The 15,009-nt window shown below is 36.7% G+C and overlaps 1 protein-coding gene across 1 annotated transcript in view; it reads right to left on the reverse strand.

The window, feature by feature from the left end:
• The window catches only part of LOC104850728 (ovostatin homolog), a 44,084-nt gene that overhangs the window by 27,264 nt on the left and 1,811 nt on the right, over positions 1-15,009 (reverse strand). Inside the window, exons 4-15 of the mRNA XM_010607793.1 lie at positions 14,167-14,219; positions 13,697-13,717; positions 12,223-12,391; positions 11,859-11,943; positions 8,751-8,868; positions 7,147-7,258; positions 5,253-5,362; positions 4,712-4,870; positions 3,891-4,118; positions 2,876-2,930; positions 2,634-2,779; positions 1,906-2,055 (exon numbers count right to left, since the gene is read on the reverse strand). Coding sequence (XP_010606095.1) covers positions 1,906-2,055; positions 2,634-2,779; positions 2,876-2,930; positions 3,891-4,118; positions 4,712-4,870; positions 5,253-5,362; positions 7,147-7,258; positions 8,751-8,868; positions 11,859-11,943; positions 12,223-12,391; positions 13,697-13,717; positions 14,167-14,219 — 1,406 coding nt within the window. The remainder of the gene's footprint in view (positions 1-1,905; positions 2,056-2,633; positions 2,780-2,875; positions 2,931-3,890; positions 4,119-4,711; positions 4,871-5,252; positions 5,363-7,146; positions 7,259-8,750; positions 8,869-11,858; positions 11,944-12,222; positions 12,392-13,696; positions 13,718-14,166; positions 14,220-15,009) is intronic.

Below are 15,009 nucleotides of genomic sequence, written 5' to 3' on the forward strand. Positions count from 1 at the left end.
AAAAGAAACCATTAGCAGAACTAAGAGACAATCTACAATGTGGGAAAAAATTTTTACCAGCTGTACCTCAGACAAAGGACTATTATCAAGGATATATAAAGAACTCAAAACAATCAGTCCCCCCAAATATAAAGACCCGATCCAAAAATGGGCATCCGAAATGAACAGACATTTCTCATACAAAGAAGTGAAAGCAGCAAGAAAATATATGAAAAAATGTTCCACATCACTGGTCATTCGAGAGATGCAGATGAAAACAACACTGAGATTCCACCTCACCCCACAAAGAATGGCTGCTATCAAGAAATCACACAATAACAAATGTTGGCGGGGTTGTGGGGAGAAAGGAACCCTCCTCCATTGTTGGTGGGAGTGCAGACTAGTGCAACCACTATGGAAATCAATATGGAGATACCTCAAAGAGCTTGGACTGGAGGTTCCATTTGACCCAGCCATCCCTCTGTTGGGTATCTTTCCAAGAGAACTAAAAGAATCATATCACAGAGAAGTATGTGCACCCATGTTTATAGCGGCACAGTTTGTAATAGCTAAATCTTGGAAACAACCTATTTGCCCATCCGTTGGAAACTGGATAAAGAAGTTGTGGTTTTTCTATAAAATGGAATATTACTCAGCCATAAAGAGCGAGAGAATAGATTCATTCATAGGAAAATGGATACATATTGAAGATATACTCCTAAGTGAAATAAATAAGTCCCACATGTGTAAATACCAAATAGTTTCCCTGGTGTGAATATTCTGCAACAATGCATAAGATTCTAATAAGATTACTGACATTTAGAAATGGGAGGAAAGGAGCTAAAGGTGTAGGGAAGGTGTGATACGTAGGGGAAGAACAAAAAGGGAAAAGAAAAAAATGTGAGAGAATGAAAAGATGAAAATAAAGTGTTTGTAGATGGGGAGGGGAGGAGGGGGTGAAGGGAGGGCAGAGGTAAGGGTAAAAAAATGAGAATCAAGACTTGCCATGTAAAGGTACATGATCCCAACAATGAATGTAACTGTACTGTATCCCTAAATGTACCAATAAACTCAATTAAAAAAAAAAAAAAGAAAAGAAAAGAGGTTTTGCCAGGGATTTAGCTCACTGGTTCTGCCACCTGCTTCTCAAGCACAAGGTCCTGAGTTTGATCCCTGGTATCAAAAAGAAAAAAAAAAAGCTTTAAAAAATTGCAATAAAATGCAAAAAGTGTTAGATTGTGAGCGATTTAAAGTATTTATTTACACCTTTGTGTATTTTGCATGTTCTACAATAAAATTTAAATTACTGAATTAAATATACAAATATCAGAAAGATCGTTTTTAGTATGTATTTGTATAAAACAAAGAGAAAATGTCCAACAGTTATGTATATGTGCTGCTGAAGTGAGCACTGTCCAACAATAACGAACTAAAAATATTTTTGATGTGAACTTCTGGTGCTGCCAGTGTGGATATTTACCGATTTCTTTATGCATTGGTGCTAGAGATCCAGCCCAGGGCTGTGCACACTGGGTTAGAGCTGTATCATGGTTGTAGGTCCTGGCCCTCGAAATGTTTAAGAAAATTCTCTTTCAAACATCAGATGATAGCTTTACAGCGTCTCCAAGCATCTCTCCAACATGGAGATTTCGTTTTAGCTGTGGTCCTCTGTATCTACGATTATGCCTTACAATTTGTAAAAAAAGGAAAAAAAATCATACTGCAAAATGCTTAACCTGTTACCCTTAACTCCAGAGATTCCGTGTTATTGGTGCGGTCAGCCAAGAAAGATAACTAACTACACAACCCACGAAAGAATAAAGGAAGGAAATAGTTGGTATTTTCAACACATTTTATCTCAAGTAAAAGCAGCGTAAGAAGGGTAAGATGTGGAGGTCGGGAGAAAGGAGGAATCTGCAGGCTTACAGTTTCTGCCGACAGATGCTGCTCGCGGTTCAGCAGAAGGACCCTTTTATCCACAGCCCGGAGGGCGCAGAGTGAGTCAGGGGCGGCTTGAAGACACAGGGTGGTATTGGAGCCAGGCAGTGTCTGCTCCCTGGAGAACTGAACGCTCACCTGGAGCCGAGGAGGGAAAGGAGAGGGGTGGAAACGATTTTGCGCTAAGATAATCAGAAGCAAGCCAGTCTTCTCCAGGTAAACCCTGATGGGTTTCTGAATGACATTTCTTCTGCCCTCTCAACTTTAGTAGGTAAATGGGTCCTTTGTTTGTTGGTGTTTCTTCAAATTCTGAAATGATTTCGAAGCTACTTAGATTTACTTATAATCTTAATGAATAATGTGTAGATTATTCAAGGAGCTTCTAAATATTTTCAGAAGTTGAAATACATTTTAGCTTTGCAGGGGCGAAGTATATAATTATGTCGTGATTTATGCTCATTCAGTGTTATTATTCCATAGCTCAGCTCTTCTTGCGGGAGCCTCTCTCCAGCACCCTGCTGTTGTCTCAGGGTCAGCACGGATGCCAAAGACAGTTCAGCCGGCCGATGACTTTCACCCCCAGTAACTTAATCACAGCAGCATTTCTTCAGAGATTCCCCCATCACGATTACCGTGGTAACCTAAGGAGGAGACAGGGGGCAGGAACCTGCTCACCCTTCTCCACAGGGACAGGGCAGAAGTAGAAGAAACATCACCTTGTTCTTAAAGCACTGGTCGATCTGGAACTTGATGCCGTCGGCAACTATTTCCCCACTCGGGTGAATGGTGTAGACCAGCAGGGTAGCCACGGGAGCCAGGTCAGCGCTGATGTCGATTGGCAGTGAGAAGTTTCCATTCCAGGCTGCGTAAATAGATCAACAGGCACGGTGCCAACAGTGCCTTGGGTCACTGGGTATGCTTAGATAAGTGCACAGCTTGGGACAGAAAGAAAAAACACCTTTGTTTCTGGTTTCCTGCTGTCCGTGGAGGATGATAGCTCCTTTCCCCATCATCTACAGAAGACAAGGAAAACTCTGTATGAGATACCTGATCTAGTCCACAGGGCCCCATTGGCATTAGGTAATGAATTCTCTGATGTTAATTCTGTCCCATCAGATACACACATCAGTGTGGGATGCAACCCTAGTCATTGTCGCTTTCTCTTCTGTTTTACAAGGTCTGCAAAGTTCACTTTTGCACTTCATTTGAGGAAGTTATCTTATCTGATGGGACAGAATTAACATCAGTAGCATTTGTCCAGATTGTTTGGCTTCCACTCTGCCTCTTTCTATTTACCAACTCTGCTAGTTAAGACCTGTTGCTCCACCTTTTGTAAAAATCCAAAAAAGCTATCTGTAAAATCTGTATAATGGGCCATCTACGAAATGAGACAGCTACAAATCTGATTAAATCAGAGAACACACACAAGGCTCTTTAACAATGCCTGACACACTGCTCACACTAGGAGGTAATCTCGTTATTTCCAATTGCAAACATATGGCTGAGAAAGTCAAGATTTAAGAGAGTTTAAGCAAGAGGGACTACTTTGCATGATGAACCAGAGAGTGTGGATGATTCGACCCAGATCTTAATTTCCAAGTCTGTGATCCTCACTCTTCCCTGGGCTTTGATGAGACAAAGTGGACAGAACCAAGACAGCTAATTCCTTCTTCTGCCCTCCACTTTATTTTCCAGCCTCTGACTATATTTTTCCATCATAAAAGATCTTAAAAACTTGAGCTACAACTGCTTAAAAGGGCAGACTATCAAGATTTTTTCAGTCTTACGAGAAGTTCCGTTGCTTGAGACCTTGTTTTGTGTTTGTCTATTTAATTGTTATGAATGGATCCAACAGTACTCACCAGCAAGGTGAGAAGCTTGAGGTCACCCCAGTTGACACGACCAAACTCCAGTGCAGGCTAAGCTGTGCTATGTCAGCAGACAGACAGGCTTCCAAGAGTGCTGGGACTTACCAAGTAGAAGAAGTTTACATGTGAGTCAGCCTTATAAGCTTCCTGGTTTAGGGAGTAATGCACAGTTATAATCTTCTCTTGGTCACATCTCAGCTGCTTTGGTTGGTGCACAATCTTCAGGAAGCTGTTGGTTCGGGAGTAAAAGCGTGAGACTAAGAAGGAGGCCTCGGAGTAATGAGGTGTCACCCAGCCAGGGAGATAGCAGCTCCGGGGCTGAAGGAATTCAGCCTGATGGGATGAAAAAAAGGGAAGGATCTTAGAGCCTGGAAGACCCTCCAGGACAGGAGCTAACACAGAACACGAGGCTTCTCATCTGTGCAGGGCAAGGAGGAATCCTTCCTGTGGCTGACATTTCAATGTTAATTGGAAGTGAAATAATAGTGGTATTCTCCAGTTAAACAGACAAAGCTGCTCATAATTGTCTGAATAGTCCATCAGACTAACAATGAAATAAGTGCTGTGATTGTTGCTTTTTGATCGAAGCCAGAGAACTGGATATAAACTCCCCTGTTTCCTTCGGGTACATCTGAATACAAAAAAAATGTTTAACCACAAAATTCTGCTGAAGCAGCAGAAAAGAGAATTATCTCTCCTATCTCTGCATGAAACTGTATAAGAAAAAAAGCCAACTTTTCTTCACTCATCTCAGAGGAAAATATGGTTATTATAGAATACACACCAATCGTCACAGACTATCAACTTCTCTTCACCTTGAGCAAATATTTTCATACTTAATAAACACATGCACAATATGTAAACTGCTAATGTTTAAAATCCCCCAGTCACAAGCTCTGGAGGATCTTTGAGGTTTGGTCTCCTACTTTCAGGAAGATGACAGGATCGTGCAGGTCCGAGGTGTCGATGGCGAACTGGGCTTCACCTTTCTTGTCTGTGGTGTAGTTCCCTATAACTCTGCCGTTCAGCCCCAGTTGCAGCAACTTTCCCCTCAGTGGCACATTATTGGGGCCATAAAATGTCAGCTGTACACAAAAAAGGAATGTTAATTCTCTTGAAATACAATCATTTCATGTTCCTTCAAAGAAAGTTTTTGTATCCATAATTGTGATCATGTAATAGTAATTTTCTTCAATGCCAATGAACAAAAAGGTGTTCTGTTAAATACATATTGGATACATATTTCATATATATATGAAAACAGATAGAGATATGAACATGTATATATGTATATGAAAACACATATAATTTTCTACATTTCTTTAATCTAAGACTTTTTAAAGTATATCCGCCACAGCAATGGCAAAAATGTACTATGAAAATAGAAAAAAAATGTCCAGAAATCATCAAAGAGGAATCTATCCTCCATGAAAATGAAACAGGGCAATTATTTTTGGTCAAACCTACAGTTCCAAAATAGGGAATTCCTCTTCTATAGACATTGTCCATGTTTTCAAAGTGCACACTGCCGAGCAGTTCAGTGATAGCAACAGAGGTCTTCTCACTGATCTGCACACCTGTAAAAAGTGATAAGCACAGTGTCAGAAAGGGAAGAGTTATTATTTCAGGGCTGAGAATGTAGCTCAGTGGTAAAATATTTGCCTTGCAATAGTAAGAAATTGGATTTGTATTCCTAGCACTACCAAGAAAAAAAAAATCAAAAGAACGATTAAGATACATCTGAGAACTTTCTAAATAGAGATTTGCAATTCAAATATATTTCACATTTATATATGTTTTTCTACATAGAGAATAAGGTGTGCGTGTACTTTGAGGTATGTCCCAGCACACTCTGTGTCTGTTTGGTTATAGGATACTTCAAATAAGTAATGATATTACTATGAAAATATTTGATTTGGAAGCAGGAGAAAAATTTATTCTCCCCTCTTACCAATCTATTCAGATTTGGCTTGGGAACGTTATAATGGAGATGGTCATAGATATCTCAAATGAAAGGCTTTTGTTTCTGAAAATTTTTTTAAGACTATAAGTTAACTATTGTAGTATTTGGACTTTTCCAGGCTTGAAAAGTATCTGATAGCAAAGTACAATAAATAGAAATGCCTTGTGAGTTCATGAAAAGAAAAATGAATAGGTGGAATAATGCATATCCAGGAAAGTCACTACGACAGTATAAATGTGGCAAACTAACCTAGTACAAGTCATCACAATACAATCAAGTATATTTACATAAAGCATAAATAATAGGATCCCAAATCCCTTGTAAGTAACAAGAAATAATAATTGAACTGGCCTAAATTAATTTTCAACCTCTCTGTTTTTCATTATTTTAATAATTACTTATTGAGAACTCATTGGGGGTAATTTTGTAAAGTTTTCCCTAATAAATATTGGATTAGCAAATGTTCCCAGTTGTCCTAAATTGGGAGTTACATTTCTTCAGTAAAGAAGCTGAGTGATCCCAAGATGAGGACCACACCGGGACTTTGATGCAGCCACACAAACTCGTAGCTGCTAAGCTAAAGAAACAGATGAGGTAGCTGTGCTCCAGAAAACCTTCATAAAGGTATAAGCAGGGATCCAGACTTGACCCTCAAAATTTAGATCGTAAACTGTGAGAATTGAACCAAAGATCATATTCTGGAAATTGCTTACCAACTTTTTCAAAGTTAAAAATATATAGCTAGTTTCTGATGCCCAAATACTGACTAGTTTCTCCAGTGTGAGAAACTGAGAGTGTAAATGAGGATCAAAGTGTAGGACAGATAATGTGAAATGGGAAGAAAAGGGGCAAGGGGAAGGGGAGGGGAGGACAGGGGAAGGGAAGGGAAAAGAGGGAAACGGATACATACGAGGAAAGGAAAGAATGGAAACAAAGTCTTTGTAGATAGGCAGGGGCAGAGCGGGTAAAGGGAGGGCAGGGAATGGGGAAAAAAATAAGAACCAAGATGGACTATGTAAAGGTACCACTTCCCAACGATGAATGTCAGCATATTGTACACCTAAAATGTGTCAATAAATGTAAAGAATTTTTTAAAAAGATACAGCTAATTTCTACTAGTTCAAAAGAAAATTTCTTCAACTGGTTGACATAACCACAGAAGCATAAACATGCAACATTTATGAGATCATTTTATTTTAAATATTGTTAAATATTTAAAATTTTAAATATTTAAAATGCCTTTTCAGAGGTATTTTTTTACCTGAAGCTGACACTTAGCAAAAATGCATTCTACCCTTTTGAGCAATAATTTACGTGTCTTTGCACATATTGCTAAGGGAGGAAGAGTCTCAGTGACTGCCATGCAGCCCCAGGTAGTCCATACAACGCGATCCTTACCCGTCCCAGATTCTGTAACAATTACATGGACGTGAAATGTCATGGAAAGTCCAGAACGGTTGATTTGGAAGACTTTTGCACTCACGACTTGAGACACACAGCCACTTTTCAACTGAAAAGAAAGAGAGGCTGTAATAGAAATGTGAGGAATCCAACAGTCTTTAAAAGATACCAGGAGTTAGCACAGGTCGGTAGCACCCGTGCACCCTCACTTAAAACTGCCGAAGTGACCAAAACAAGAATTAAAGCAGAAAGGGAAGAGGAGAAAGAAATGCATTTCAGAAGCATATAAAGCAAGATGGCTATGCTTTATGCTCCATTTATTTTACATATGTTCAGGAAGTTTCTTTGGCAACCATGTAGATGGGTAGCGATGATAGATGTTTAAAGAAAATGGAATTGGGGATTTAGCTCAGTGGTTCTGGCGCCTGCCTCACAAGCACAAGGACCCGAGTTCAATCCCCAGTACCTGCCAAAAATAAAGAAAATGGAATTGAGTGAGGTTTCAAAAGGAATGAAAACCACTTTGACCAGCACTAAAGGCATGCAGAAGTGCTCTTTAATGCGTAACATTGAAATAGGCTCTTTAAAAAGTAAATTGAAAGTGCAAGATCCTGAGTTTGATCCCTGGTACAAAAAAAAAAAAAAGTAAATTGATTATTTAAAATGAGGAAAGAATCTGTAATCTTTCACTGGTAATATGAACAATCAGAAAAATATGGAATCAGTAATGCATTTTCCAAATCTTGAATGTTAAAAGGATATATCAATTTATTAGATCTTAAAAACTACCATATATTCTAGGCACAATTATTATGTCCATCGCATGGATGGATAAACTGAGGCACAAATGCATTATCTCACTTGCCCAAAGGCACACAGCTCAAAGGTCCTGGAGCTAAGTGTTCTGGCCACAGAGCGCATTCTCCTCTGAACTGCTCCCTGTCACATCAATAGCACAGAAAACAACACTTAATTAATCATAATTAACATTAAAGACTTGAAATCTAGAGAGAAAATAGTTTTCAAAAATCCTTAAATCAAACAGAAAAATTCTGGTGAAACAATGAAAATCTAGATGTTAGGATAAAGAGAAAATTCTTGGGTCAAGTGATGTCAAGCTGTGGTTTTAAAAAGTATGTAGAATATTGAATGTGTTCATTACTACATAAAGCCACTGACACAGTTGGCACTCTGTACCCGTGGGAGGTGACCATGGTCTCAACTAATTGTGAGTAGAGGATATTTGGGGAATTATTGCATCTATTCCAAGGAGAAACAGACTTGTGACTATTCTTCAAACTCAGTAAGACAACTATTTCTGCCAAGTTTATATTACATTCGGTACTATAATCAATATAATGATAGCATGATATAATGGACAATAAATAAGATCTTTTTTCAAATTGTAAAGTCCCCCAAAAATCTATAGATGAATAGCAATGAATTATATTCTTTTAAACATCATATTTTGTCTTCTTTCTTTACCCTTCAACCTCACGAAATGAAAGTGGTATTATTAAGTCCTTTTATAAGTGTAATAAAAAATGAGTAAAAACAAAGTATGACTGAGACCTTTTATGAGCAAAGATTGCGGTTTGTACCTGTGCAGCGAACTGCTCACACATGTCATTGGCGCCTTCCTCACAGGTCCCAGAAGACAGTAATTCTCTGCACACTCGGATTAGGGCTTTACCTTGGACAGAGCCACCGAAGGTGTACCTAGTGGGAGGGCGCTTGTGAGTATGGGGGAGCGATGTGGTAGCAGGACGTAGTGTAGAGATATAAAATTAGTCGCAACATTTTATTTAGCAGAACACATATTCATATGAACAAAGGTTGGATGTTTCAAGATCTTCAACAATTTCCAGAGCAATATTTTAAACAACAATTCTCATTTAACCACCACTCAGCAAATCTGAAAGATATGGGGATTGACTTCAATTGAAGTTAACTAAACACGGGATCAATAAGTATCTCATTTTCTCATAAAGAAACACCACATGATGTTTAGTGCAAGTTTTGTTTTAAAAGTTCAATCAAAGAAAAATTTGGTCAATATGAGTGTTTTTTTTTTTTAACTTGAGGGTTCTTTCCACTTAGATTTAGGAAAATAGAAAACATATTATTAAAGTAATGTATTATAATACTTTTCCTAATTTTAATGGAGAGTGGAATATATATTAGATGTTTACCCCTATTATTTCATTTATTTCCAATAATCCGGGCTAGAAAATGGAGATGATGTCACTAAGTTTTCCACACTGTAATTGGTGGAGCTAAAATCCAAATTCAGACTTGCTTTGGCCTGCAGTCCTTGCTCCTTCCATTGCACTAAACTGTTTCCTTTTCTACTTAAATTATTTAATGCTTTTGAGATTTTGACTCAACCTAAAGCACTTAAATCATCTGTTAGTTTATCAATTATATGTGAAATAGAAAGTAGACTGAATAAAAACCTATATATGCACACTTTTTATTATTTCTTGTCTTTTATTTACTAAAAAGAAAAAAGAAAATTCTCACTGTAGTATTTCTACAGGTTAATACATGTCCCTGAAGCATGAAGTTTATATCCTCAGGGAGGACAAAATGGCCTTCTCCGTTGTGCTTTGAAAGCTTTCTGGTTTATTAAACTGTCTGCCTCTAGGAACATTTTTTTCCTTCTTAAAAGCCTAATCACTTCTGAGGTGGTTCCCTAAAATAATTTTACTTGTTTTTTGTTTGTTTGTTTGTTTGTTTTTGTTTTCTATCTGTTCCAAACTAAATCTCAGGGCGTACAAAATCAAAAATCCACAGCTAACACAGCATTATTCAAGTTAGGGGGCAACTCCACCCCGATGTCCACGTCTAGACACTGATTCCATTCCTCAGGCTCGCGGCCTGCCCAGCACTGGCCCCGCAGTAGGAACGGCTCTTCCGACCTGGCTGGTCTGCTACTTAATGTCCCATCTCTCTACAAGATAAGGTTAACGAAGTTCCAAGAAGTCACAGTGGCATGTGTTTTGTACAGGCCGTACCAGATTTTGGCTCTCCTGATCCATGTGTTGCACTATTTCAGTTCATCACTCAGCAGATAAATAAATTAAAGATATCATTAGCATCAAAACTTCTGACTTTGTGCGGTGCTTTTCTAATGCTGTAGTACAAGGCCTCGGTTTTCTTTGAGGTTATATTTACTATCCCATCATTTTAAACATAGATAACCAGTAATCTCATATATACTAAATTCTGGTATGTATTCAATTGCTCTGCATTGAAACATAGAGAAATTTCATGCTAATTTTTCTAATGCCCAAAGATTTAAAAATTACCAAAACATGGACTAAAATGTCAGGTCTCAGCATCTAAAAAGTTTTATTATTTTATTTGTACATGTTTGCAGTACATGTAGTTTATAATTGTCTTGGGGAGTGGTTACATGTATGTGTCATGTTTTGTATGTAGCCCTTTATTTAAAATATGTTTGATATGCTGCTAAAAATAATCAAAGGTTAGGAATTTTATGACATCAATCAAATAAAATAATAAACAAATATGGCATATATTAATATTCTTAAATGCTCATTTAAATATAAGATTAGCTCTCAAGCTAAATAGCCCAGGTGTAAATCCCAGTTCTGCCATCAAAAGTGTCTATTAACATTGATAAGTTACTCCAATTTTGTATCTTTTTTGGGGGGGTACCGGGGATTGAACTCAGGTCCTTGAACTTGCAAGGCAGGCCACCGAACCGCTGAGCTAAATCCCCAGCCCCTGCTATCTTCTTTATAAAATTGAAATGACATTAGCTTCTGTCTCATGAAATGGTGATGAGAATATATACAGTTGTTAATGTAGTAATTGGAACTCAATACATATCAGTTGTTTTTCGTCATTATTAGAAATTTGAGGAAAGGATCAAAAAAAGGGATAAAAAGCATTAGAAGTAATCGCAAAGAGAAAACAAAAATTTTTCATGACATCTGTTTTTTAATATTAAGAAAATTCAAATGAGTTCAAATTAAATGGTACATTTCCTTATGTCACTAGGATGGTTTTGATATGCCATTTTCTTTTTTAAATGAGAATACTCAGTGCTGATGAAGTTTCAGTGAGGTAGGTACTTTTATACTAGCTGTTGGAATTGTATGTTGGCATACTATAATTGTTGAGCAAAAGGGCAATTAAAAGACTAGAAAAATGTGAAATATTTTTCTTGTAACTCCTTTTCTGGAAAACTTTCCTAAGTAAACAAATTTTGTAATTTAAAAAGTCACTATTATACACTTTGCCCAAAATGTAAATACTACAAAGTTATTAGTTACTAGAAAAGCAAAATGGAAGACTGAATGTTGTATGGTAAAATGATAGTTAAGTACAACATGGTACAGCTATATAAAGATGTTAATGCAGTAAGGACCTGGAACTGATGAAAAGACCCCCATAATACGGAAATATGTTTCCCTAAGTATTGTGGTTAGGAAAGAATTATTGCAGTCATAAAAAATACTCACAAAAGATCAGAGGAAAATAAATCACAATGTTTATGGTAATAGAATTAATTATAGCTCATTGTGTAGTTTTCTTTATATTTTTGAAATATTCAATAATATTCAAATACTCAAAAATTCTCCAAATATTTTAATGTGATCATGTAAATAATTAAGGTTTTATGCTATTCTCTCTGAGCTTCATGTTTACTTGTGGGGGAAATTTGAATAAATACTTACTTAGCACATGCATCCACTTGAAATTCATCATCTGAAATAGTTATGGTTTGGGGGGTACTGACCTTGACTTCAAACTTGGGTAATACTGAAAACAAAAAGAAATGCACTTCAACTCCCACAATTACCGGTGAGCAAAACTTACTGCAGTCATGTAGCTACCTGTGCTTTTAAGCCCAGCGTTTCCCCACAGATGCTCTTGTGCTGGCTGTTTCAATCGCCCCAGTCCTGTGTGGTGCCGCCCCTCCAAGACAGCAGAAAAGGGCAAGAAAGGAGCTGTCGGACATCAAAGCAAGCTTCCCTATTTTTAACCTATGCCCAAGTTACTCTGAACTCATTTATGCAAGATAAGTAGCAAGTTGGTTACCATCTTTATTAACAGTAAATTGATGTGTCCACATTTGTCCTGACTTTCCTTCTACAGCAATTGTATAATCCCCAAACATCGGTTCTGAACTCAGCTGGAATGAAAGCTGGGTAATATTTTGGACAGATGTCACATTCTTCCATTGAAAAATCACATTGTTTTGAGGATCCTGGAAAACAAAGACAGTTAGAGGTTAGATGCTAGTAGGATCTACTCTTTCTTTGTTTTGGTATTTTCTGTAGCCATTGGAAACAAAGAAAGTGTTACCCTTATATTGAACTCATTGCCTCAAATCATTAGAACAATGTAAGTTGCTCAATATACTCAAATTCAATTATATCAAATTAAAGTATATCCTTCCTGAGACCGTAGATGATAAAAAAAAATAATTTATAACTTACATCTCAGATTTTGATCAGAGTCACATAAGTAAAGACTTAACAACTCAATGTGGATCACTTCTGAGTGGTGTTCCCAAGATTATAATGGACTCACAGCAACACTGATCAAAACTGGCACAGGTTTTTTTCTTGATCTCTATCTAAAATGGTCATGGATTATGCACTGCATGTAATATCTGCTAAATGGAAGCTTTCTGATAAGAAAGTTTAGAATATCACCTTTTCCCCTTTGTTTGCTTTGAACAGATGAGGCTCACATTACAGGAGCCTGATTTAATAATTTTATACCATCTAATTCTAATAGATCCTCATAAAAATCTCTATGAAGAAAACATACTATTATAAACCCATTATTTTGCATAATGAATACTCATTAGATTTAAAAAGAAACAAAACTCTTATTTCTTTTAAAATAATTTCTCAGGTTTTCATTCAGTTAGGGTTACTCATGTGGCCAAGTGCTGGTCAATTAAATGTAGTGGAAGTCACTGGGTAGAAATCAAACAAATCAGATTGCCTACCTGAAATTTAACTGATTATAAAGGTAAGCTCTTTGCTACCCATGTAAAGTTGAAAACATTTGAATCATAAGATATATAAAGTCTATATTTATATCATTAATTAACCTTCAAAATTAGCTAATAACAATGGCACATAGTGTAGTAGAGAATAAGATATGTATGTTGGAGTTGACTGGTACAACCTTTTTACTATTAGGCATACAACTTCAAGTATCTCTGAAAGCCACACTACAGTAGAGAACTATGATGGTAAAAAAAGACTCTGCTAACTACATTCTGAAAGCAGAATCCATTTTATAATGAGTGAAATCACCTTGGCGTGTATATTTACACTTTGAAATGTCTGTAATTATTTCATTTGTCCCCTCAGCCTGCACTAAATTCAACCTTCATTTCTATCTTCACCTGCTGCCCACATGTATATGCACACAAAGGCGTACCTTTCTCTCGGCTTACCCATCTTAATTTCTAAGTATGCAAAATGGTGAATTTGAACAGCTCATTCGTCATTTAAATATTTTAAAGAATGGGTGTGTAAAGCAGATCTCTTACCTGAAGTGTGATTAAAGGATACTGAAAAAGAAAAATAAAATTAATAGTTAAATTTATTAATAGTTAAGTTTATTAATAATAAAATTAATAGTTTAATAGTAGTACATGTTTTTGGGCAAATATCCATTATTTGTATAAATACACCCATTGGCATTAACCCTCACTTTCCCAGGGAAAAAAGTTTCTGTAGTTAAAGATGCCAAAGACACACTGAGGGTGAAAGTGTCCCCAATCTCGTCTGGGATGTGGACCAGGCTCCATGCAGCTCATGGTTTCTTTATTTGATGAAAAGACCTAAAGAAATGTAAATCAACTCAATATAAATGAAAATTTTATATTTAAACATGGGGTTAGCATAATACTCCACCTTGGAAACGTACATGGAAAGCCCCCTGAACACTCTTTGTGTAGCAATGGATTTGTTTAACATCCTTAAATTTTATTGGACCATTAGAAATGATCAAACTCACCAAATCCTTAACAGGTTTGAACTGAGTGTTCAATGTCACCATGCGATAGTTAACTAAAAGAGAGAAGCAAAAGATATTTTTCTTATTTTCTCCCAGATATTGATTTTAAATAGAGATAGCAATTAATTGCTCCACGGTCACGGTCACAGAATACAAAGTTCCCCCTTCCCTTGGATTTCTTTGACCCTTTGAGATTTCGGTTCCACTGGGAAAGATGGCCTATGTACCTTTGCAATCCCTCTGTTAGTGACTTTTGCTGTTACATAGGTTGACACTGGGCACCACCAGAAACGTTTTCCCTAACAACCCCTAGGAATAGCTTCATACTTGGTAACAGAACTAGTGATAGGACAAATGTAAAATATGTATAATAGAAGATAAACATAATTTTCCTAGAAAAATCTATTAATATAACAAAATTTAATTTTAGCAGCAGCAATTTTAGTGGAGCTAGAAAGATTTTAGCTCTTTTTGTATGCCTCCACATCTGACCTATAATTATCTCTATATCTATCCATTATAACATTTTAGAAAATCCAGAAGAAGGGGTACAATGCATCCAAAAATCACTCTAAGAATTTTATTTTAGTTTTTTATATTTTTCAATAAATCTTCAATAAATAGGTGTCATTGAGGAAGCCAAAGTTTATAGATAAATCCTTCTTATCTTTTATTTTACAAATGACATAATTACATTTCAAGTATTAAGATCAGAATTCATTTGTCAAAAGCCAATAACAGGGGCTGGGGATTTAGCTCGGTAGTTCTGGTGCCTACCTCGCAAGCGCAAAGACCGGAGTTCGATCCCCAGTACCACAAAAAAAAAAAAAAAAAAAAAAAAAA

This window comes from Fukomys damarensis, unplaced genomic scaffold (genome assembly GCF_012274545.1).
Source record: "Fukomys damarensis isolate Sample0158 unplaced genomic scaffold, DMR_v1.0_HiC HiC_scaffold_19, whole genome shotgun sequence".
NCBI classification, from domain to species: Eukaryota; Metazoa; Chordata; class Mammalia; order Rodentia; family Bathyergidae; genus Fukomys; species Fukomys damarensis.